This window comes from Dermacentor albipictus, chromosome 3 (assembly GCF_038994185.2).
Source record: "Dermacentor albipictus isolate Rhodes 1998 colony chromosome 3, USDA_Dalb.pri_finalv2, whole genome shotgun sequence".
Lineage (NCBI taxonomy): Eukaryota > Metazoa > Arthropoda > Arachnida > Ixodida > Ixodidae > Dermacentor > Dermacentor albipictus.
In genome coordinates, this window is record NC_091823.1 from 47,795,932 (window position 1) to 47,822,401 (window position 26,470).

At 45.6% G+C, this 26,470-nt stretch overlaps 2 protein-coding genes across 12 annotated transcripts in view; one reads left to right on the forward strand and one right to left on the reverse strand.

The window, feature by feature from the left end:
- Nucleotides 1-26,470, reverse strand: part of LOC135898147 (glutamate receptor 1-like) — a 231,329-nt gene that overhangs the window by 201,265 nt on the left and 3,594 nt on the right. For 4 of the 6 annotated variants that reach the window (XM_065426917.2, XM_065426919.2, XM_065426916.2 and 1 more), the window contains exon 1: nt 1,357-2,273. In XM_065426917.2, the coding sequence (XP_065282989.1) occupies nt 1,357-1,441 (85 nt within the window). In that variant the 5' untranslated portion in view covers nt 1,442-2,273. Of the gene's footprint in view, nt 1-1,356; nt 2,274-23,753; nt 23,809-26,470 lie in introns of those variants that run through there. The other 2 variants (XM_070535415.1, XM_065426921.2) reach the window with 1 other exon arrangement.
- LOC135898145 (microtubule-associated protein futsch-like) overlaps nt 1-26,470 on the forward strand; it is a 397,845-nt gene that overhangs the window by 158,308 nt on the left and 213,067 nt on the right. The gene's annotated exons all lie outside the window — the stretch shown is intronic.

Consider the following 26,470-nt stretch of genomic DNA (forward strand, 5'->3'; position numbering starts at 1 on the left):
TGACTGTTCTGGCTCTGAAATTCTGGTTTTGAAACAGCCAAAGAAAACTGCAGTTTATTCTATTAAATTTACCATATTCAGGCAGGAAAGTATAAAAGTTCTCACTTCTTTTCATTTATTGACGTGCAAGTATGAGATTAAGGCCTAGAAAAAACTAGCACATTGTCACTCAATGAGGAATAATTGAATTCTCGGATGTTACGTGCACAAAACAACTATTTGATTATGAGGACGCCTTAGTATAGGATCAATAACATGCCCCCAATGCACGGGACATGGGCATTTTTTGGCTTTTCGTCTCCACTGAAATACGGTCATTGCGGCCGGGATTTGATTCCGCGACCTCGAGCTTAGCAGTGCAGCACCATGGCCGCCAAGCCACCGCGACGTGTTTTCAATCGACTAATGAAGCAGCGTGTTAAATAATAAGAATGTGGGCTTCGAACTAAAGCAAAAGGTCACGCTGCCGCGACGGTCATTGGGCCACTTTTTATACAATGATACAAGACAAATTTTCACACGAGTACAATGAAAATACTCTGTCGGGTCATATACCTAAACTGTGTTTGGCAAACAACATGTAATCTTTCGCGTCATTCTGGGCAGTAACACATACGCAATTAAATAGGCTTTCTCGCGATTAGCAAAAGGTTACTTTTTTAGGCATAATTTGTGCGAAGGCTCACGATGACAGCCACGGCGGAATAATTTTAGGAAAACGCAATATAAACTTTTGATGTCATATACGCAACCAACGCTGCAACGTAGCGAATGTAAAGCTCACGCTGCATCCAAGAAAGGACGTATCTTTAGCGGTAAAGCTTGGAAACACTAAGAATTTGTGAAACACAATTTCACAATTGAATCTACGCAATTGAAAGCATCATTTTTATGTCACCGTAGTTATGACATTTCTCTGATAATGACATAGAGTTCTGAGTTTATTGAATAAGCATATGCACTTCTTAAGATGTTAAATTAGAAACTTTCACCTTCTTTCACCTTTCAGGAAGGCAATCTTAGTCGTCCTTCCAGCCATCAATTCGCCCACAGAAATTTACGCTTTGGATAGCTGCATGCAATCCAAGTTAGGTTGCTGTTAGATAACTACCCTCGCTGTCTACAGCCTTTTCTTTTTTTTTCTGTTAGACTAAAGTGCACTGTGTTTTGAATCTGCGGTTAGTGAACTCTTCACAAGTGCTGAGTATACACGGGAGACTGAAAACACCTTGAAACACGGCGTGCAAAAGTGGAGTGCAGCAGGGCTGCGACAGTGTGAATAAAACAACAGGTAGACGCTGCATTACGCGCAGAGACCTTTGCGTGCCACCGTCAGCGCGTATAGAGGAAACTCACCGAGCGGGAGCTTGTCGGGCCCGGCCCGTCCGAGCCCGGAGGAGCCCCAGAGAAAGGTTGCTGCAATGAGAATCCACGATCCCATGTCCTTCGGCACAAGACGGCCTAGAAGAAATGGCCGATGTCCTCGATAGTGATCGGGTGGCTCGCTATGAGCGCCAATTCCAGGCGGGGCGCGATCGCGTCACCTCCGGCCGGAGCAACCTTCCCATTGGGTGTGAGCGCCACACACCACCACAAGGAGGAGCGCTCTAAGGAGGCCGTGGCCATGTCCTTCTTCTGTTTTGAAATCCCTACAGCTCTTACGAAGGCATGCCACGAGGCACGTAACTTATCATCTCGCGCGTGAAAGGAGTAACAGAACAAACGGACGAAGGGAGATTTTCGCTCATTTAAATCACGAAAGGAGACGCATACGAGAATTGCCTGCGCAATTACTTGGTTACCCGGTTAGAGCGCTTCATCGCGATCACTTCCTGCAGCCGGGGAGTGGGCAGCTAGGACGTTTCGGGCCTCCTTCCTTCAGCCGAGCCAATCGTTTACCTACCAACCGAACACTCGCTCGTGGCCAAACTGTTCACGGCGCCGCATTCACACCGTCCGTCCGCGGGACCAACTTTCGAGTCGCTTCTTATCCTAGACGAAAGGGTTTTTTCTCGGATGAGGCGACGCGCGTGGTCGTGTCATCGGCGGCAGAGCGGCGCGGGCTCTTTGCTTTCAATCGCCGGGGTGCGCGGGCGCGGCGTGCGTGCGCCTGCCCAAGCAGCGGGTCCGCGTGGTTTGATGCGGGATTTTGCGGGCGGCGCTCCGAGCGGCGGCGACCCGCTAAGGCAGGGCCCCCGCCGTGCGCATGCGCGGAAGATGAGGCGCGCGCCCGCGTGCGCGCGCGATGCGTTCGCGCACGAGACGCGCCGTGCCGTGGCCGAGGCAGCGACGGAGCAGCGAGCGCGATCCGCGCCGGCGGCACTTTTGGCGGCGGGGCGGTGCGCCCTCTGGCGGAGGAGAGATGCGGAGAAGAGCGGCGGCGGCGGTAGCAGTGGCAGGGGGAAGCAACACATTGCTGTTTACAAAAAGAGCCGGCGGCTGTGGCACGAGCCCCCCCTCCCCCTCCCCTCCTCCCCATTTCTGCGGGCCTGAGCCAGCAGAAATAATTGCCGCTAAGCACGCCGACAAGCTGCTCGCCGGCCGTTTCTCGCGGGACATGGATGCAACCGGCTGATATGACGGGCCTGGGATGCGCCGTTTTTCTTTCCTTTCCTTTTTCTTTCCTTTCTCTTTTGCTCAAAAGGCTCTCTCTCTGTCTCTCTCTCTGTCTCTCTCTCTCACTCTTTCGCTCTCTCTCTTTCATACACCTTTCTTTAGCTGTTTTCTTGCCGAGGGGGAAGAAAGCGATGCTCTGTTGCGCTCTCCTATCAAAAGCCAGCTTGTTGACGGCCTCTGCTCTTACGCATGCAGCCGAACGTGTGTTTCCTCGTTTCTTCCACTCGTTCACGCTTTTCGCCTTGGCTTGTGGCATTTTGTCTCTTTTTCTTCTCCTCGGTTAGAGTTGGGCGTTGCGGTTGGTCCCCTATGGCGTTGTAGTATCGCTTTCATTTTTCGCGGTTGCGCCAGCCACACATTGGCCTTTTGTTGTTAGTATCTTTTGCTTAGCGCCCCACCGTTGTACTCTTATCGGGGAGTTCCCGCCCGTTCGCAGTGAACTTCTGTCATGAAACCCGCCTGAAACGATGGAATCGATAAGCGTTAGGGGAAACATTGAAGCACAAGAGTTGTAAAAGTGCGCACAACTTCGGTATTTCTGCAGGAGAAACTGCACGATTCCTTTAGGTCATTTGTTTTGCCTCTCCCGGGTACGCTAAATACCAGAGGTAAAACAGCATATCATACTGCCACAAAATGAAACAACTTCGAGGATTCGTACGCACTCCAACTACGATGTTGCAAGGCCACTAAGGATAATCGCATGGGTGTACGCTGCCACGTGGCATCTCGCTTACATATGGTCTGAACGCCGTATAGTTAGTGCGAGATAAGCGCTTTCCTGTAAGTCCACGGACCGAACACATTGAAATAAGATATCTGGACACATATTCACAAAACTTCTCTTTTACCCGCAGCGATAGCTCAGTCACTGTGGCGCTGCGCCACTGAAAACGAGGTCGTGGATTCGATCCCGAATCGGCAGCCATCTTTCGAACGTGGTTAAACGAAAGAAAAAAGAAAAAGACGCTGATGTGTACTGGTACCAAGTGGCCAAAATTACTCCGGGACCCACCTCTTCTGCAACTGCCCTCTCCCCCTGTGGCAACTATGAAAAAAGTCTCCGGCGGCGGGAGGGAAGGATAGCTCTTGCCTTCTACGCCGGCGTTCGCGCTGCAGGAGAGAACACACTTATGTGGAATAGGCTTAGATGTAAAGCTACCTATTCTACCGGCACAGATGTGCTCGTTAGAGGTTCTGTTTTTGCGGGATTGCGCAATGAAACAACAAGCATTATCTAAATACCCATCATCATCAGCCTGGTAAAGCCCACTGCAGGGCAAAGGCCTATCCCGTACTTCTTCAACTACCCCGGTCATGCACTAATTTTGGCCATGTCGTCCCTGCAAACTTCTTAATCTCATCCGCCCACCTAACTTTCTGCCGTCCCCTGCTACGCTTCCCTTCCCTTGGAATCCAGTCCGTAACCCTTAATGACCATCGGTTATCTTCCCTCCTCATCACATGTCCTGCCCATGCCCACTTCTTTTTCTTGATTTCAACCAAGATGTCATTACCTCGCGTTTGTTCCCTCACCCAATCTGCCCTTTTCTTATCCCTTAACGTTATACCTATCATTCTTCTTCCCATAGCTCGTTGCGTCGTCCTTAATTTGAGTAGAACCCTTTTCGTAAGCCTCCAGGTTTCTGCCCCGTAGGTGAGTACTGGTAAGACACAGCTATTATACACTTTGCTCTTAAGGGATAATGGCAACCTGCTGTTCATGATCTGAGAATTCTTGCCAAACGCACCCCAGCTCATTCTTATTCTTCTGATTATTTCCGTCTCATGATCCGGATCCGCCATCACTACCTGTCCTAAGTAGATGTATTCGCTTACCACTTCCAGTGCCTCGCTACCTATTGTAAATTGCTGTTCTCTTCCGAGACTGTTAAACATTACTTTAGTTGTCTGCAGATTAATTTTTAGACCCACTCTTCTGCTTTGCCTCTCCAGGTCAGTGAGCATGCATTGCAATTGGTCCCCTGAGTTGCTAAGCAAGGCAATATCATCAGCGAATCGCAAGTTACTCAGGCATTCTCCATTAACTTTTATCCCCAATTCTTCCCAATACAGGTCTCTGAATAGCTCTTGTAAACATGCTGTGAATAGCATTGGAGAGATCGTATCTCCCTGTCTCACGCCTTTCTTTATTGGGATTTTGTTGCTTTCTTTTATGGAGGACTACGGTGGCTGTGGAGCCGCTATAAATATCTTTCAGTATTTTTACATACGGCTCGTCTACACCCTGATTCCGTAATTCCTCCATGACTACTGTGGTTTCGACAGAATCAAACGCTTTCTCGTAATCAATGAAAGCTATATATAAGGGTTAGTTATATTCCGCAGATTTCTCTATCACCTGATTGATAGTGTGAATATGGTCTATTGTCGAGTAGCCTCTACGGAATCCTGCCTGGTTCTTTGCTTGACAGAAGTCTAAGGTGTTCCTGATTCTATTTGTGATTACCTTGGTAAATAGTTTGTAGGCAACTGACAGTAAGCTGATCGGTCTGTAACTTTTCAAGTCTTTGGCGTCCCCTTTCTTATAGATTAGGATTATGTTAGCGTTCTTCCAAGATTCCGGTACGCTCGAGGTCATGAGGCGTTGCGTATACAGGGTGGCCAGTTTCTCTAGAACAATCTGTCCACCATCCTTCAACAAATCTGCTGTTACCTGATCCTCCCCAGCTGCCGTCCCCCTTTGCATATCCAAACTGCAGTATATACATGCTTTCAATCACGTCACTGCGGTCACATATTGAATAAATTTCTTGAAGTGTTCGCGTACTTGTTTACATGTACAATCATCATCGATTGTGTCTGCACAATTTCTTTTTATCTATGGTCTTCGAGCGCATGGACGTACCATGCCTTTAAGAAGACAATAGCTAGCATTCTCCTCTTTTACTTTCTGTGACGTTCTTTATCTTTAGATAAATAGTAGTACTATTAGGACATTTGAAGTTTTTGTTCGCTAATTAAGTCTGAATTGTTTGATGAGATGCTCCCGGTTTCCGCAGTGTAGCTTTCTTGGAAGCTATCAGTTATTGTGTTTTCTTTCCGCATAAAAATTCATGATGTCGTATATGGGATTCCACGAATGAATAAATATCAGTCATGCTTTGGCATTTCGATCAGCCTAGGCTTGGTTCTTGTGCAGACAAGCGGCAATGCATTACTCTTGTTTGATTGCGAAACCCATAAACGTTACACAACATGAGCGACGGACAGCACTGTGTTAGTTCAACGAGCGTGATCTCGTTCGCAAATGCACTGCACAAATAGCGTCGTATGTCTTTATTTCAAGTGTGCCAGACGACAGCAGTTCTGCTCTTAATGACCGCTTCTGTAGTGAATTTCCAGCTGAATGTTGCGAAATTATTACCTTGGCAGGCTCTCGACCGCGCTCCCCGAATAAAGTAATTACAGTGAGTAGTTCCCGCTTTTTTTTATAATTTCAGCTTGGTTAGAGATACATTTGCAAACGCTACGTTTATGGCAGAGTGCTTTTTTGGCTAAACGGGGCAGTTTTACTAGCCTAGCCCTGGATATAAATGACTTCTTTTTCTGTCCCTTAAGAAAGTTTAGGGTGCCGAGAGTTTTCGGAGAAAGGATTATTGCCATTAGTTTGATTTACACTTCTCATGTCAGGCAGAGAGAGAGAGCAAATGATAAATGAAAGGTAGAGAGGTTAACCAGGACTGAGCCTGGTTGGCTAGCCTACACTGGGGAAAGGGAAAAGGGGGACAGAAATATTAAAAGAAGAAGAGAAAGTCCACTGGGTATATCATTTGGTCACTCAGTCCGGATGACAGATGGTGAGTCAATCCGGTAGCTTTCAAATATGGCAGCAGCGCTTTTGTGGTCTTTTGTAGCTGCGATATACAAGCCCATCATGTTCAACGTGAACGGCTTTCTATCTAGCTGATTGAGAGCTGTGCAGAGGTCATGCCTTTCATTTTCAAAAGATTGGCAGTAGCAGAAAATGAATACAATCAAGGGGGGCGAAAGAAGTTCAACGGGCATAAAACTGTATAAGTGCGGACAACAAAAATTAATTACACAAAGACAAAGCGTCAATAAATTTTGTATTTTCAAACTATTTAGTTGTGTAAGTTAACTAAATTGCACAGTAACTACAGAGCGTAAAAAAAGGAGGGCTCGATGCTATTTTCATTTAAATACAGGATCGAAACCAGTGGGTGCATTGAAGGAAGCCATTATTATGAGCTAAAAACATTACTCAAAATAATTTGGCAATTTTCTATTTGATGTTTGTATATTTTATTTATTTATTTATTTATTTATTTATTTATTTATTTATTTATTTATTTATTTATTTATTCATTTATTTATTTATCATACCTCAAAGACCCCAGAGATGGTGTATTACATGAGGGATGGGCTTAGTTTAACAAAACAGTGATTCGAGAGCAGCCTTGAAGTGATGAGCGTAGGAGTGGTGCGTGACGTCGGCAGACAGACCGTTCCAGTACCTGGCGGTTTTCACAAAAAATGATCGTAGATGAGAGGTATTCTGTGCCGGGGGAGGATACACGGCTTTGCTGTGGTTAATGCGGCTGGACTGACTATGAGCTGGTAATATAGCTGAAATGCGGAGTGGTGAAGGATAGAATTTGTGAAAAAGACACAGCCTAGAAATAAGAAATCGCGATTTTAGATTAGTAAGACCGGCATGGGTGTTTAGTTCGTACACGCTTGCATGATAAGAATATTCAGAGTAGATAAACCGGGCTGCACGGTTTTGAATTGATTCCAGTGTATTAGATAGGTTATGTTGATGAGGATCCCAGACAGAGCATGCATATTCTAACTTAGGGCGGACATATGTAACATAAGCTAACAATTTTACTGATGGAGGAGCAAGTCTTAGGTTCCAGCGGAGAAAACCAAGGGTAGGGTTCGATTCGCGGCAATGGCTAAGTTGATGACATGATGTTACCAAGTTAGGGTAGTTGAAAAGGTTATTCCGAGGTATTTATATGAGTCTACGAATGAGATTTCGGCGCCGTATATGGTGTATTTCCCTGATTGGTGATGCTGTCTGCGATGGAAAGAAACTAGCGACGTTTTTTTAGTATTTAAAGACATCAACCATTCGTTGCACCATAATTCAATGCGTTTTAGGTTATTTTGAAGCAAATCCATGTCTGAAGTGTTAGTTATGCGTCGATAAACTACACATTCCTCTGCGAAGAATCGAATGTTAGAGGCGATCTCAGTAGGAAGATCATTAATGTTAATTAGAAAGAGTAGTAGTCCGAGAACTGTGCCTTGTGGTACGCCCGAAAGGACAAAAGATCGTTTAGATGTCTGCGTGTTAGTAAATACAAACTGCTGTCGGTTAGTGAGAAAGCTGCGTATCCAGTCTACTACAAATGGATTAATCTTGAGACGGCAAAGTTTTGGGAGTAGCCGTTGGTGTGGAATTTTGTCAAATGTCTTTTCAGTGTCTAAGAACATCGCATCTGCAGGTACGTTCAAGTCGAGGTTAGAGCTTAGATCATGAAGAAATAAAGCTAGTTGGGTGTCACATGAAAGGCCCTTGCGGAAGCCATGTTGAGCAGGATGAAAGCTGTCATTGGATACTAAAAAGTTTACGATCTGAGAGTAAATAACATGCTCCATTAGTTTGCAACAAACACTGGTGAGTGAAATGGGACGATAACTAGAGCACAATAATGGAGGGCCTTTTTGGGGGACTGGAACAATGTTACCTACTCTCGAGTTTTCCGGCAACACTCCTGATGACAATGATTGCTGAAAAATAGCACATAATATTGCGCTCACATTTGTTTTGGTATTTTTCAGCATTTTAACATTTATTTCATTGGTACCAGACGATGGTGTAAGTTTTAATGAATCAATTAGTTTCTCAATGCCGTAAGCACAAAAGGTAATATCAGGCATGACTGCATGATTCGAAAGAGGGTAGCGAAGTAATATGTTAACAGCTCCAATTGTGAAGACCGAAGAAAAAGTACGGTTAAGTTGTTGAGCAATTTTGCAATCGGGAATACGATGGTTTTGTTCATCAAACAGAGCTAATGGCTTGGAGTTATCAGGGTTAATAACCTTCCAAAATTTTTTGGTGTTATTTCTTAACATAGACCGCAGCGTTTGCGAAAAAAAGTGCGTTTTTCTTTATTTGCTAGAGCTTCTAATTTTTTTATGCAAGGTAATACTTATTCCATGTACGTGCGTTGGTAAATCATTTATCCGAGCGAAAAAGCCTTTTCTTTTTATTGTTAAGACGCCTTACTGTGATATCAAACTATGGGGATGACTGTTTTTTGGTTAGGGTGATAACGGGTACGTATCTCGCGAACACGTTTTGTTTTTAAAAAGCAGCCATTTAGTTTCGAGAGAACGCAGCAAAAAACTGGTGTGGAATGAAGCAGCAAAATGTGCGAGTTCCGAGTTAATTGCCGAGTAATTCCCTTTGTCATACAGTCTGATCACTTTGGTTATCTTTGTAGGTTGTGTAATCTGACAGGAGTACGATGCCTGGATTGTGGTATGATCACTAAGACCAGGCAGATGCGTTATTGCATAAATTTTGTCAGGATCAGAAGCAAAAATGAGGTCGAGTACGTTACAAGAATTAAAACTTTGACGTGTAGGTTCAGTGGCAAGTTTCGTTTATCCACAGTTTTTGCATGAGTTAACAAAATCGCATTCGGTACTGTGTTGCGAAGTTGCTGATATTAGGTTAGTCCAGTTTATGGCGGGAAAGTTAAAATCACCGAACAGTAACATCGGAGAGTGGTGGTGTAATTCAGTTACCGAACGCAATGTTTCGTGGAGTTCTGCAACAAAGGTAGGATCATTACCAGGGGGGCGATACCAGACTGCGATTATTGTGGGTGGGTAAGAGGCGCTAGACAGGACGAACAGAATTTCTAGGGAGGACGATTTGTTTCTTTTCACGCCAGGCGGCAACATTGAATTCCTTTCCCGCGCCAATATTTCTTCCTTTCTCATTTTTTTTTTAGTTTTTCTTACTGTTTTACTTTTCTTTTTATTTTAGCAGGCGCCCTGACTTGTGTCAAAATGTTATTCCCATGAGGCTTAACAGATTTTGTTTCCCTGATAATATTTTAGACTTTAGCCAGTTTGTTTATTGAACCTATAATGTTTTATATTAGCTTATTCTGGTCGCCTTCTCAGTGATAAAATTGCGTATTCGACACAAGGAGGAACGTGATGTTTGTCCATTTGGTACAATTTCTGTGGGCTATGACATCGTAAAACCGAATGGCCCTTCGTAGATTTTTGCAACCCAACTGGTATTTTGAGCTTTCCCGTTATACTATACTTATTGTGGCGGTGCACGCTTTACAAGACACCCTCGTTTCAAGATGGAAACCCAGAATCAGGCGAAATAAACGCAGCGGCGGTTCAGTCATTTATGGTACGCAGCGATGACGCAGAAATAACCCGCCACAGTGGCACAGTGATTACGTCATTCTGCTGCTGATAACGAAGTCGCGGTTTTGCTTTCAGGCACCGGCGGCTGCCTTAAGAAGCGTTCGGAGTTTAAAAAAATTATATCATCATCATCATCAGCCTGGTTACGCCCACTGCAGGGCAAAGGCCTCTCCCATATTTCTCCAACAACCTCGGTCATGTACTAACTGTGGCCATGCCGTCCCTGCAAACTTCTTAATCTCATCCGCCCACCTAACTTTTTGCCGCCCCCTGCTGCGCTTCCCTTCCCTTGGGATCCAGTCCGTAACCCTTAATGACCATCGGTTATCCTCCCTCCTCATTACATGTCCTGCCCATGCCCATTTCTTTTTCTTGATTTAAACTAAGATGTCTTTAACTCGCGTTTGTTGCCTCACCCAATCTGCTCTTTTCTTATCCCTTAACGTTACACCTATCATTCTTCTTTCCATAGCTCGTTGCGTTGTCCTCAATTTGAGTAGAACCCTTTTCGTAAGCCTCCAGGTTTCTGCCCCGTAGGTGAGTACTGGTAAGACACAGCTATTATATAGTTTTTTCTTGAGGGATAATGGCAACCTGCTGTTCATGATCTGAGAATGCCTGCCAAACGCACCCCAGCCCATTCTTATTCTTCTGATTATTTCTGTCTCATGATCCGGATCCGCCGTCACTACCTGCCCTAAGTAGATGTATTCCCTTACTACTTCCAGTGCCTCGCTGCCTATTGTAAATTGCTGTTCTCTTCCGAGACTGTTAAACATTACTTTAGTTTTCTGCAGATTAATTTTTAGACCCACTCTTCTGCTTTGCCTCTCCAGGTCAGTGAGCATGCATTGCAATTGGTCCCCTGAGTTACTAAGCAAGGCAATATCATCAGCGAATCGCAAGTTACTAAGGTATTCTCCATTAACTTTTATCCCCAATTCTTCCCAATCCAGGTCTCTGAATACCTCCTGTAAACACGCTGTGAATAGCATAGGAGAGATCGTATCTCCCTGTCTGACGCCTTTCTTTATTGGGATTTTGTTGCTTTCTTTATGGAGTACTATGGTGGCTGTGGAGCCGCTATAGATATCTTTCAGTATTTTTACATACGGCTCGTCTACTCCCTGATTCCGTAATGCCTCCATGACTGCTGAGGTTTCGACAGAATCAAACGCTTTCTCGTAATCAAGGAAAGCTATATATAAGGGTCGGTTATATTCCGCACATTTCTCTATCACCTGATTGATAGCGTGAGTATGATCTATTGTTGAGTAGCCTTTACGGAATCCTGCCTGGTCCTTTGCTTGACAGAAGTCTAAGGTGTTCCTGATTCTATTTGCGAATACCTTAGTAAATAATTTGTAGGCAACGGACGGTAAGCTGATCGGTCTACAATTTTTCAAGTCTTTGGCGTCCCCTTTTTTATGGGTTAGGATTATGTTAGCGTTCTTCCAAGATTCCGGTACGCTCGAGGTCATGAGGCATTGCGTATACAGGGTGGCCAGTTTCTCTAGAACAATCTGCCCACCATCCTTTAACGAATCTGCTGTTACCTGATCCTCCCCAGCTGCCTTCCCCCTTTCCATATATCCCAAGGCTTTCTTTACTTCTTCCGGCGTTACCTTTGGGATTTCGAATTCCTCTAGACTATTTTCTCTTCCATTACCGTCGTGGGTGCCACTGGTACTGTATAAATCTCTATAGAACTCCTCAGCCACTTCAACTATCTCATCCATATTAGTAATGATATTGCCGGCCTTGTCTCTTAACGCATACATCTGATTCTTGCCAATTCCTAGTTTCTTCTTCACTGTTTTTAGGCTTCCTCCGTTCCTGAGAGCATGTTCAATTTTATCCATATTATACTTCCTTATGTCAGCTGTCTTACGCTTGTTGATTAACTTCGAAAGTTCTGCCAGTTCTATTCTAGCTGTAGGGTTAGAGGCTTTCATACATTGGCGTTTCTTGATCAGATCTTTCGACTCCTGCGATAGTTTACTGTTATCCTGCCAAACGGAGTTACCACCGACTTCCATTGCACACTCCTTAATGATGCCCACAAGATTGTTGTTCATTGCTTCAACACTAAGGTCCTCTTCCTGAGTTAAAGCCGAATACCTGTTCTGTAGCTCGATCTGGAATTCCTCTATTTTCCCTCTTACCGCTAACTCATTGATCGGCTTCTTATGTGCCAGTTTCTTCCGTTCCCTCCTCAGGTCTAGGCTAATTCGAGTCTTACCATCCTGTGGTCACTGCAGCGCACCTTGCCGAGCACGTCCACATCTTGTATAATGCCAGGGTTAGCGCAGAGTATGAAGTCTATTTCATTTCTAGTCTCGCCGTTCGGGCTCCTCCACGTCCACTTTCGGCTATCCCGCTTGCGGAAGAAGGTATTCATTATCCTCATATTATTCTGTTCCGCAAACTCTACTAATAACTCTCCCCTGCTATTCCTAGTGCCTATGCCATATTCCCCCACTGCCCTGTCTCCAGCCTGCTTCTTGCCTACCTTGGCATTAAAGTCGCCCATTAGTATAGTGTATTTAGTTTTCACTCTACCCATCACCGATTCCACGTCTTCATAGAAGCTTTCGACTTCCTGGTCATCATGACTGGATGTAGGGGCGCAGACCTGTACAATCTTCATTTTGTACCTCCTATTAAGTTTCACAACAAGAACTGCCACCCTCTCGTTAATGCTATAGAATTCCTGTATGTTACCAGCTATATTCTTATTAATCAGGAATCCGACTCCTAGTTCTCTTCTCTCCGCTAAGCTCCGGTAGCACAGGACGTGCCCGCTTTTTAGCACTGTATATGCTTCTTTTGGCCTCCTAACTTCACTGAGCCTCATTATATCCCATTTGCTGCCCTCTAATTCCTCCAATAGCACTGCTAGACTCGCCTCACTAGATAACGTTCTAGCGTTAAACGTTGCCAGGTTCATATTCCAATGGCGGCCTGTCCGGAGTCAGTGATTCTTAGCACCCTCTGCTGCGTCGCAGGTCTGACCGCCGCCGTGGTCAGTTGCTGCGCAGCTGCTGGGGACTGAGGGCCGGGGTTTGATTGTTGTGTTCATATAGGAGGTTGTGGCCAAGTACTGCACCAGGGTGGCCAATCCTGCTCTGGTGAGGGACTGCGTTACCGGTTCTGGTCACCGGGATCAGGCCACACTCCAAGCCTGTTTGTGCAATTTTATCAACACGCGGTTTTTTTTGTAAATCCGGTGGAAAATTGCCGGCACCGGGATTCGAACCACGGACCTCTTGCACGCGAGGCGGGTGTTCTACCTCTACGCCACCGCTGCACTAAAAATTATATAAGCCAAATAAAACAGAAAAAGAATTGTGCACCGCGTTTTCACTGCACATTGAAAAGCCCACTCACTCACTCACTCACTCACTCACTCACTCACTCACTCACTCACTCACTCACTCACTCACTCACTCACTCACTCACTCACTCACTCACTCACTCACTCACTCACTCACTCACTCACTCACTCACTCACTCACTCACTCACTCACTCACTCACTCACTCACTCACTCACTCACTCACTCACTCACTCACTCACTCACTCACTCACTCACTCACTCACTCACTCACTCACTCACTCACTCACTCACTCACTCAATCGATGACTATGAATGCAATATGTAATGTAAAGTGAATACGCTTTAAGGCGTTTAAGTAAATAGGAACAGTTTGTCACCGACTTCAAGAATCATGTTGCTAGTATTTATCAGTACTAATGCAATTGCTGAATGCGTAATCCGCAGAAATAGTTCTGTGCGTGCGTTGCAGTTTGTGGAATTCTCAGTTTAGTGCTTAAAACCGACAACTGGTTGTTTATAAAGTAGATGTGCGCGAATATTCAAAGTTTCGAATACGAGTCAAATATTAAACACCACCTTTTTGTATTCGTATTCAAATAGTCTATTCCTCCTTTTTGAATATGAAAACTAACCAAATATTTTGCAGAAATTGACTGTTAAAGTCGACACAGTGTTCTCCTTCTTACCAACAAAGTACCGCAAGGTATCAGAACTAAACCAACAAGAAAATTTTTCATAGCAATGCAGAAACAAATTAGGTAATCGATGTTTTATTATTCGGATTCACGATGGAACTCTACATAACAACCTGTGATTTTTGCTTGTAGTCTGTATTTTAGTGTTTCTTCAGTCTAGTCATGTAGTAGTTTTGTATTTTACGCTACAGCCATTGATGTATTCCTTGCATCGGGCCTTTTGCATGGGTCTACGGCACACAATAATTTCAGTGGCTTCTCGTTTTCTAAAAACTTCCGATCTTTCTTCAGAAATTATTATTTTGCATTTTTGAAAAGCTAGTCATACAGCAGCCATCCATTCTTGGAAGGCTTTTTTGCGAACAAACTCTAAAGATGTTGATAGGCTACCCGTGCAGTCCTTTTATTGGCAATTATTTATTTTTGTTTAAAACTGATCTTAATTTTTTTGTGACAGTCGGCTTTCTTTTTCGCTAGTCAATGCAAGCGGGATACCTAGCTAAACCCAAATAAATAATCTTGCAGAAAATATGGAAACACATGTGTCTGCGTTTGACTGTTCGATATTGGATACTCGCTATTCGTATTCGATTCGTACTCGAAGATATTCGCCCACTGCTATTACAGAGACCCAACCATACAATGCACAGGATACGCATACGCGTGAGCGCCTCCGAGTTCGTACGCGTTTGAAGAAGCGAAAGTCGACCAGCTACACGATACGCACACAAGTGTGTGGCTCATGCGGCGCAGCACAGTGCTGCTAGATCACCCTCAGGGGAAATGTTCGTGCTTGGTTTTCAGCAAAGTTTATACTTAGCCTAATTACGCAACTTCTTTCTATATAATTTATGAATTTCAGACTGGGAAACACGTCATTTGTATGTACACAACGTTAGCCCGTGTAGGGAGTTTACGTGCCAGCCACGTGATGTCGGCTCACAGGCCGCCATTTCTATTGCGTGCTCTGGAAACCAGGCATTGTCTGACGACCACGCCCCTCGCTAGACGCTCAGGACGAGCGCGGGTGGCCTCGCAGATGTATGCACGTAGCCAGGCGCGTATGACTAGCTTCGTGTTGTTGGTCCTTCAGAGTAAGCGGTCGTTAATGAAACAGAGACCTAGTCGATGTCCTTCGAATGATAGATTAAGGGATGAGGTTATGAGACGTGCGGCCTTGATGATAATTTTCAGCGGCGCTGGATGCCGGTAACCGGACATATCTTGAACGCGCCTTTTACACGCAAGTGCCATAATGGCAGTGTTAAAGGGCCCCTCACCAGGTCTGGCCATGTTGAGCTGACAATCACAGAGCATGCGATGCGCGCTAACGATCGTGTCTGCAAAGAATGATATCGCTACGCACCGCGGGAAGACCTGAAATTTCAAACCGATCGCCATTTTTCCTTCTCCTCGCGGCCGCTAGGCTCCTAGCTGGATGGTGACGTAGTCGCGTCCCCGTGCCTACGTAGTCGTGTCCGCAGTGTGACGTCGCTCGCGGTGACACGTGACTACGAGAATTATTCAAGGCAACATCTGCTATTTGTGTGATTTGTTGCTTGAATTGATGAATTGAAGTTTAGAGAAATAATAAAACACACAAACGGAATGTCTGCGTGTTTTTGTTTTACTTCGCATCGAAGGAAAAGAGATGTACTTCCGCTTTGCCCCACGGTCGTGCAGTCACGTGCGCAGGTACCGAAACTATGCCATTTTCTACCGCGTTCCAGCACGTGACCATGCTCTGCGATCGGCTTGTTCTGCCTCAGTATTATTGTAGCACTGAATTATACCGCTAGTCATGTGTCCTTGTGCACAGCGCGCAAAATCATGCGCTGCGCGAAACGAGACATCACAACAGCTCGCGCGCGACGCCATCGGCAAGAATGCGAAGCGCCGAAAAAAATAAAGGCGAGCTCGTGACCTATGCGTCACGCGATCCTCGAGGTCCGGTATGGGAGAACGCAGGGAAGGAATTTCGCTTGCGGAGTCTAGACGTGGCGAGTGGAGAGAGTGTCTCGCTATGCAGTGGAGCTCGCCTTCTGAAATCATGGGTTCGCGGCACTGAAATATTTTTATCTCGCCTAATAATGAGCCGATCTCAAAAATGTCAAATTTTTTTGTGGAAGAACGCTCCCTAGAGGACACGTAACAGCTTCCAGCGTATAACCAAATTTTGGTATGGGGCCTGGTGAAGGGCCCTTTAAGAATAATAATAGTGGTGCTGTAATAATTAGGGTGATAACTACTATGATAATACATTTATAGTTACAATGCTGCAAATTCATTACAATCTGATAAATAAACTACCCGAGGGACATCCGTATCACTCATTAAAAGAAAGCGTCACGCGCAAACTTGCGACACTGCTGCTCTGTTTCAATACCCGAAATCAAAGGGTCACTTTCTTTCTTTGTCGACATATATGCCGAATATCGCCCACGTCTTTTGCTGTACGATCCGCCACTCATGGTTCTATTTGCATGTCAAATATTCTGTCGAATACGCATACAAAGCATATTTTTTTTTCAATCTAGAGCTTCACATTTTCTTAAAAAGCTTAGAAAACTTCAAAACGTTTTTGCCATCAGGATAAGGCACATATCACGTTAAACACTGGCGTACACTAAGAATTCTTTCTATTATTTTTTACTGCTTCACGCACGCCGCACTCACGTGTGTGAACACGAAGGTATCGCAAAGATTGTAGTGAGAGGCGATGACAGCGAATACAGTCAGTCATCAGTGTCCTCGAGCTCTTTATGCATGCTAGGAACCAAAATGAAGCCGACGAGTCACTGACAAGTGTGACATGCATGAAGTCAAAAGAAGAAATGCGTGAGGGGGAGCGATGACGATTATTTGATAGCGGTGCGGCACAAACGCGATAAATGTATGCGCCCGTTTTTTCCCTTCCCTTCCTCAAAAGCCTGCTGTTACGCCGAAGGAGCTTGTCATGGCTACCACCGACCACTTGTAGACGACGTCTTCATCGCTTTGGGAGCGCGCGAGAAGGCATGGCTGAGCGTTTGGAGGGGCTGGAAGAAAGAAAGATAGCTTCCGCGCTCCCCTACCCAAGCAGAGCAGTCAGTTTTTCGCCCGTAGGGCCCAAAATTGCCCATGACAAGTGGCCAATAAAGTGGTCGATACAGCGTCCTAATGGCAGCGCCTGCCGACAGCACGTGCCAGGCGCCAGCACAGGTTGCTGCAGGCACCTGCAAGGCCCGCCAGAATGCTAATTAGGGCCGTCTATATTGGGGATGGAGCACGCCTTGGTGCGCGCCAGAGCTAAGCGTTTATTCTTGCTTTCCTTCCCTTCGCTTTGTTTCCGCCCGACAGCTTTTCCTTCCCTTTTCTGCGACTGCAGCTACACGAGTTTAACGCAAGTACGCAACCTTAGGCGATGTTTTTCACTGCTCCTGAAAATATTCCCTCTTTGTTTTCGATTTTCTGGCGGTGTTCCGCTTCTGTAGGTCGTCAGACCCGAAATAGCGCTTTAATTAGATTTCAGCCTTTTACTGCGGAGGTGGCTGTGGGACGTGCGAGAGCAATTAATGAATCCCAGAAGTACAATAAGAAAAGAGACCATTGTGGCTCATGTATTGTTGGGGCAAGAAAGAAACTGCTCGAATTCTTCTTCTATTAGGGCTGGAATTCCTAAATGGCATTTGGATAGCGTTGGATTTTAGGATGTGACGTTCACAGCATTCCCTTTTGGCACCTGCAGTGAACAGTGCGAAAGTGTTAGAAATTCCCGGAAAAGCAAGGAGTAGAACTGCAATAACAATTAGAACTGGTGTTGAGGGAGGAACAATTAGTATTACAACGGGGAATGGGGCTTCCGAAGTCTAAGTATGTAATATAAGACATTTTATTCCCCTAGCCGAAGTAATTAGTTCGTTAATTGTCGAATTTCATACGTTACATAGGCTGCTGTACTCTGTGGCTTGGATGTGACTACTCTAGTACAGTTAATAAGTTTATCTGTTACAGCAGCCCTTTATCGCTGTTTTCGCAAGTCTGACATACTGTTAATTCTTCCGTTAGAAAGACCCTATCAGGCTCTGTCGGTCTGCGGAATCATCAGTGCGGGATACGTACATGGACAGAGATCAGCACTCTAGATTCTCCCAATTCTAAGTAGGCTAGATTTTTTTACTTGAAATGTATAGCTTTATGGAACTTTTTATTCGCGGCTGTTTGGCAAAAGGCTTATCCTACTTTTTTTTAGGGGGGGGGGGGGGGTGTTCCACGGTGGTTCAACACATGACGGCTTTAATATATTTGATTCAGACAGTCTTGCTGCATCACATATATTTGAGCTTCCTTTTTGTGTATTTATGGTGAGGTTGCGCTGTGGTCAGTTCCGACAAGTTGCGAACACAGTCATATCTTTTTCTATCATTCAGTAGAAACGTTGAAGTACCTACCTTTCAGACGTGTTGGCAGCGTAGCATTTTAGATAACCTTTAAAGATAAAGCTTTCTTAGAATAACATTTTTTTTAATTCAGTGCTTGTTTAGATCATGTTTAAGCCACTGGGGATGAAGAAGTTTCTCTGTTAAAGGCTTCTCACTTTTCAGGTTTCAATAGTTATTTTCAAGGTCCTGTGTTGGGATGATTCAACCCTGAGGCCAAAATTTCTACCAGAAGTGCTGTCGAGCGAAACTATGCATTTTCACCTACGATACTTGAGCCAACTTGTCTTTCTTTAGTTTTTTACCTTTGCAGTGCTGTTATATAGGATCATTTGACAGCTGTGAATCCTGTGTGCTATTCTTTAAAATTACGTGGCGTTATCTCTGCGACATTGTCGTTGCCGTTCAATCCGCATAGTTTTCGACGTAGTTTTCCTCCAACCGCCGGAATTTCGGCGCATCATTTATTCTTAGTAAGTGCCACTTTAGAGATTGATCACCATCGTTGCGTTGTATGCCTCCTTTGTGCCACTAATGCTCTTTTCACGAGCGTGACAACAAGGAGTTGCACAACAATACTCAACTTCCAACATTTTATTTCGGTAAGCGTAAATAATTCACAGTGATCCTTTACACAGACAACTGGGATGTGATGCCATGTCAGATATGGTGCACGTGCGTGACTATTTACATAAAACAAATCTTTGGCGCCAATTTCTTAGCGCTATTTAGAATCCCAGAATGCTGGACTAACTAGCCAGAATCACCGCCTTGCTCCAAGAAATGATCAATCTTCTAGGAAATCAGGGTAGTTCTCCAAAGTTCACTCTCTCCATTACGCCACTGATCACAAGAGCAGCTCGTGCTAACAGTAAAGAAAATCTATCGTCGAACAGTTGACAACGTACAAAACACGATTTTCAAATGCTTTATGCCACATTTCGCGCGCGCACGTACGCACGCACACGCACACTTCCGTTGCCTTGCGTCTTCATCTTCTCTGAATAGGTTAGCCCTAATATGCTACTTGTGCAATTCATATCCCTTGATCTCACTCAGCATTCTGCTTGCACTCTATTACGTTTCCTTTGATCTCCACTGGTAATACGCCAGCTTATGAGTCGACATTTCAAGAGCATGCGATAGCTGGTTCCATAACTGTTCTGCTAACGTGATCGCCGTCGATGCGTCAATTCACTACAGTAATCTAGTTAAAGTAGGTTGCTGCAGACAAAGGCTGAAATTTATTCCACAAGTTAAGGAAACATCTTCTCAAGGTAACGCTGCCGTCGTTACTGCGTAGAACCGCTGGAGGTTGGTGGCAGCTAGGCGGAGTCTTCATCGATCGACCACACATTCGCACACTGCCGGTCGAATTTGTAGGCAATCGATATGCGGCGCAAACACGAGGCGCTGTTGTGACCTACGGGTGGTGGTTGGCTCGCGGAGTGAGCACAAGAACACACCTGTAGAGTACATCTAATGTGCACGCGCAGCACTTTTTTTCATGACATTGAGGAATTCTGGATATGGGCTTTAGTTCTGCTGAGATCAGCAACCACACGACTGAGCACGACATTTACCATCGCTAAGTTATGATTCCAGCTTTCCTAATACTCACCATGAAACAGATATCTGAATCACGGTGTTCGATAAATCGATTAACTTCATCTGCGTGACGGCCCAAAATTAGCAGGCTAAAGCCAGAATCGAGCTATGGTCTTAGTGGCTGAGCATCCGGCCTCGTATGCCGTGGTTACTGGGTTCGAATCCAGAAGCCCGCCAGATTTCTTTACTCTGTAGTGATTTCTCCTTGCCTTGGTATTCGAGGGCGAATTCTCATTTTGAAAGGTGGTCCCGTGCAGATCTTTTGGCGCAGTCGGTCTCTGAACACGTCGGTTACAACCGCCGACAACCTTGCAGCCGAGCATCCGCCACGGCTGTGCTGACCTACCGGGGAAATACTTAGAAGGGCTCTTCCAGCCAGGTGCTCGGCCATTACGGGACATCAACGCTCTCCAAAGGGGTTCATTTCCCAAACCGAGGTGGTTTGCAGCTATGAGGTGCTTTAGGATGCCATATTGGAAATTGCCGCAATGGACGAGGACGAGCAGCTCCCTCCCCTTCTTTACAAGGCTTTGGACCCACTGCGTATTCACGGGACGGGAATGGCACAGACTCCTTCCCCGGGATCTTTAAACGCTGAAGGAGGCACATTACCAGGCGTGATACGCCTGTGCCTAGTGTAACCGGTTGGTAATCAGCGTCCCCGGGGTTGCACACCCACGACCTCCCAAAGACCAGGCGGACACTCAGCCACGAACTCCCACCGGAACGCGCCGCTATGGTCAAGAATCAAACAAACCCCAGATCTCGTGCTTAATTACCAAAAGGACGCCATGTCAATTGAGCCATTTCGGCGGATAAGCAAAAATCGAGAGCCATTCCACTCTGTCATGGTGGTTGACAGGCGAAGCGGTTAATGTTTTCGAATGAGGGATTAGTCTGCGCGTGGGAAGAGGTAGGATGGCATCGGGAGGGGAGCATACGGGATTGGTCTAACCTAGGCCAATCAAGGTACACCTAGGTACACGGCAACCTAGGTACACGGGCACGCCGCCACGTGCGTAGTGTGCCACGGTAATATCATTTGTGCAACTTTCTCTGTTCAGTTTTATGTCGGCAACCCAAGTAACGCGAACGGCGAAATAACGAATTCTCGGAGGCAAAGAGTTATGCCTCGATCATATTCCTTAATTTTTTTGATAACTCGGGTATGTTAAAAATTATTCTACCCTAATGGGCGCATTTTTTCTTGCTTTATTGACTACGTTCATCTTATAGACTCATCTTAACTTTTTTCACTGCCCCTTTTGAAAAAAGAAAAGAAAACGAATGTTATATATTAATGGCATACCCACAGCGGCGAACGGCGTCTTTCAGCCCGTCTCTTATACTGGCTTCTAATGCATCGCAAAAACTCAAGTTCGCAAATGTATCAAACAGACAAAGAAACAGACAGACAGACAAACAAAAAAAAATCTCATTATATATAAACCATACTATCTGCCCAAGAAAAAAAAACACGTACTCTCTTTTAATCGAGTGCCACTTATGTTGTTGACAAGGTCTGCCTCGAGTCAGCTACACAACTCTCAGTTTTTATGACGTTGATCGCTTCTTTTTTGCCCTCCCCCTACACTGAGGGTAAGCACGATGAAATAACAACTAAGAGCCAGCAAAAACAGCAAGAAAGAAAGCAAGAAAGAAAGAAAGAAAGAAAGAAAGAAAGAAAGAAAGAAAGAAAGAAAGAAAGAGGGAGGAAGAGACACCCACGCAAGCAACAGTAAAATCAAAACACCGCACTTATGATGAGCAGTGATTGTGCGCAGCTTGTTCTCTGCATCGGAATTAGTTTGTAACAATGTTTGCTCCGGGCCCGCTTCGGTGCCATTTTGCTTGAACGCGCAGAAGCTTATCAATCTGGTGGGCGCAAGATTGACACGGAAAACTAGAAAAGTCTGTGTAAGAAGTTTGGCGGGTGGTAGAAGGGGGGGGGGGGGAGAAGGGATGGGGGGAGGAGTTTGTGGCGGTGGAAGGGAGGGGATGGGATAGCGGTCTCGTCGCAGATGAATGAAGGCGGCTAAGTTGATTAAGGGCCGGCCCAAATAAGCTCACAGGCGCCTCGCCCGGGTTTCATCAAAACGAGATCCGGTCTGGGGGCGGCTGTGCTGCAAGGGTCCCTGTTTGCTAGAGCCACGGTGATGACGCTGTTTGCACTTGGGAGAAAATTAATTAGCGACGTATCGCCGTGCACCGGCGTTGGCTGTTTAGGGGGGGGGGGGGGGGGGGAGCGGAGGCAGTAGGACGTGCGTAGGCTCGCGCGATCAGGTCGCAGCGGAACTCTGCGTCCGTTCTTGGGCCAGAAAGGTTTTTTTTTTTCTCTATCTACTAAGCCATCCGACCTCACGAAGGGGCCCACCTTGCTTCGCGAAAAATTGCTGCCTCGGCGATCATTTCCCGGTCGTATGCCGCTTCTTCTGGGCAAACTTGGAGACAAAGTTTGCGGACTGCGTCCAGGCGTTTGTGTGCTTTGAATAGTCGGGCACACGGCTGTGTTCACCGCGCCTGGCGGCCGCAGCCTACGCGTGCACAAGGACGCGGCAAACGTGGGTTTGTGAGCGCCCGCAAGTAGGCGCCTGCGAGAAGGCGGACTTTTTTTTTTTAATATGCGCAGTATACATAACGTATGAACATCGTCACCTTGGCGAAGGACGCACTTCAGTCAGTATCGCATCAGAACAAGCGGCTTTGTCAGCGCGCGGCGTAACATTAGAGATTAGTCTCTGGCGTACCAGTGCAACGGCTACAATTACGCGTATACATTGGGCTCAATGGCATAACTCTCACAAGAGTGCAGCCTAAAATGCAGTGTATAGTTCCATTGGCCGATTATAAAACGGTATTCACACAAGGGACAAATCCCCTACCCCCCTTCTACTCAGCAGGGTTGTGCGCATATCTCATCACGTGACTGCAACGTCACGCCTTTTCAAGGCTCATTCAAGTGGCTGACGTAGACATCGGCGGAAAATGGGAGCGATGTGACGTTGCGGACTTTGTTAATTGCATGGTGATAAAATAGTGTAAAGTCAACGACTAGTTTCTCATTAGGTCTGTGGTGTAACGGCAACATGACACACTCACGAGATTCCTTAGAGTCGAGAAAGAGGGACCATGGCTGTTACTGCTCTACAATTATGAACTCCGGAGTAGAACAAAGTGCGCAGAGTTTTGTAGTCGTCGGTGACGTCAAATGAGATGTACTGAACTTGACGAGGAATATCTCTAGTATGACCACTGCACCTGCTGAACGCGTCGAGAAAATCGAACAATCCATTGAAAAGTAGAAGGCCTCACCTGCATGGACTATCCTTGTACGAAAAGCAGCGTTGCCTGATGGAGTACTTAATATGACGGTTCGCTCTTTTATTTTCCTTTTTATCTGTCTTTCTTTCTTTTCTTTTTTTATTAGGAGGAGAAGTGGTGAGGGTTCGGAGAGTGTAGGGCCACAGCGGTAAAAATGGTCTTGCTGCAAGCGGTAAAGTTACATAATTGTCAGCGATAATACTAGTAAATTCTAAACTTCACATAGGCGCAGGAGGAAGGTATACGGAATCGCCTACTACATTTCTCCGGACCAGAAAAAAAGTTGCAGCGCGGAACCTACCTGAGTTGGGAGTGCATCGAGTGAGGTAGCGTACGCTTCCATCGAAGAGCTGCATCTATAAATAAGAAACAATGAATAAACATGATCTACAAGGTGCTGCCGATTGTTGCACACAGAGTACTGCATATTAACGACGGCGACAAAGTGAAACGACGCAGTAGTCAAGAGCTTTAAATACACCACAGTGTCTAGTGTATAGAGATAATGTGCACCGGGAGAAAAAGGGTAAAAAATAAAAAAAAAGACGATGAGCAGTTTCGAATGACCCACTAGCAAGGCCATCTGTGTCTTCGATGGCCGGGCAGGAAGACGAGACGATGTCGGCGTCCATTTTCGAGTAGGCGGATGGGGCGCCCGCCCTGGGATTCGTGCCGCGGCCGGCTGAACCTTTCGTTCTCGGCCAGGCAAGCACTTCAATTTGCTCCTCCATTAGCCAGTCCCGGGACAATAGCGCGGGACGGACGCGTCATTCTTACCAGACCCGAAAAAAAAGAAAGGAAAGCGCCCGGAGTCTCGGCTCTCCGGTATCGAGAAAAACGAAAACGCTGCAAGAGAAACGCAACTCGAGAGAGAGAGAGCAATAAAAGAAAACAAGAAAGGTAGGACAGCCGAGACGGTCGTCGCGGAACACCGTTGTTACCGAGGTGTTTGCTTGGCGTCGCGATCCATTACCTTCGCCCCGTCTTGGTGGCGGTGCGCTCTCCCGCTCGCTTGCTACACCTTTTGTTTCTATGTTGCCTCAGCCAGGTTCCCTCATCTCTCCTGCCTTTCTTTTTTTTTAATTTTTGCATTTACATGTCTGTTTCTTTTTTTTCCTGGCTCCACTGTTCCCGAGCTCCGGTGCGAAAAACGAGATTCGCGAACGAGGAAAGAAAAAATCAATAAAAGAAAGAAAGGTAAGTGTGAACGAGGTTTAGCGCCGAAGGTGATGGAACACACTGGTGAAGAGAAAGCCACCGCCAGTGCTTCGGCCGAATGTCACCATCCGTGGCTTCTCGCTTCATTGGGTTTGCCCCGCCGGGACTTTCCGCGCATAACGTTTCTTTTCGTGGCACCCCTCAGCCCCGCTTCGAACCATTGCCGCTTCAAAGGCGATGACAGAAAAGGACTGCGGGAAGAAAAAAAACAGAGAGAGAGGAAGACAGAAGAAAGTTGTGGGAAAAGCGATTCGGACAGAAACCGAAGAGTGGGAGGAGCTGCCACATAGAAAGAAACCTAGTCAATACGAGCTTATTCTTTGGCTCTGCGCAGCCTGAGATAACTTATCGTCCCGGTACACCAAACTTGTCGCGGCCACCCGCTGCCTTTCGGCTTATCGAATCCGCCCAGCGCAGGGTGACGAACATCCAGAACAGATGTTTCCGGGCAATTTGCATGTTACATTTCAGAAATAGTGAGAACCGAGAAGACTGAAAGGCGCGAGTCGATTATTACTTTCGACGGAAGGGTTGAAAGAAGAGGGGGGGGGGCAGTTATCAAAGCCGTTTTCGCGGGCCGCTTTAAGAGAATTGTAAAAGGCAAGAATATGAAACGTTTATTTCGGTGCCAGCGTGACAATAACAGGCTTCCAATGTAATTAGTGCGTTTTTATGTTTGCTTGGTGGAAATGATTGTTCTCTTGTAAAGAATGATATTCAAAAAAACTGAGCACGGAAGCCGTCATTTCTTCCTCTGTTCTGATTCTGAGGTGAAACAGAATTTAAAGGTTGCAAACTAATCGGGTGTAATTATGTTTCGATAACCCCATGCCGTCTCTTTCTGTTCTTTTTTTTAAAGTAATATTACAGGAGCGTTGTTGCAATTTTATAAGAATTTATTGTTGTTGTTGTCAGTTGAAGTAGCAAATTAACGCGGATTTATTTGTCGCTGACTTTCCAGAGTAAAGCTTAGGAAGCGCTTTCTCTTTGTCTGCTTCGAGCATTTAATCCTCGCGGCCTGAATAATTCGTGTGTTTCTGTGTGTGTTCTTGTTTGTGTGTGCGCGCGCGTCTGCGCGGGGTGTGTGCCTGTGTGTGATAATATAATAATAATAATAATAATAATCTTTATTTCTCTCTTTACACAGAATACAGAATGAGAGCGGACGTAAGGGTAAAAGCCGCATGCAGCGGCTTGAAAAAACCCCATTACGCCCCACATGACAGTATGACGAGAAGCAGCTTATTCATGACAAACGCAGAGAAATACTAGACACATTGGAATACATTGCGAAATTTGTGAACTTACAAGGGCAAAAAAATACAGTAGGGATCAGTAAGAAAATATACGTACAAAATCGACAACAGCCTTAGCGCATTTGTTAACATTGTGTGACGTAAGAAACAATAGCGCGACATACAAAAACAGAATGAAACACTATACATTAGTGCAGGAGCGGCAAAACACTAATTAACTTATTTTTCGATATTTCTTCCAGGGAGATGTTATTACGTTCAAGTGTGTTAAGGTAACAGGGAAGTTTATAGGCGCTTGATTGAAATCGGTACACTGTCCGACAAAACGGTGTAGACCAAGTGGTGCAACGGCGTACATTGTACATGGGCACATTGCTTTGAAGGTTGAACAGTGTCAACATATCTGCGTTGTTTGTTCTAATAGCATTCTTGTACATAAGAATTAATCTGAAGGCATAAAGATTAGGCACTTGAATGATGCTAAACTCGGAATAATAGCTTTCTGTGTGGGCATACCATGGTATGTTAGCAATTAATCTTATCG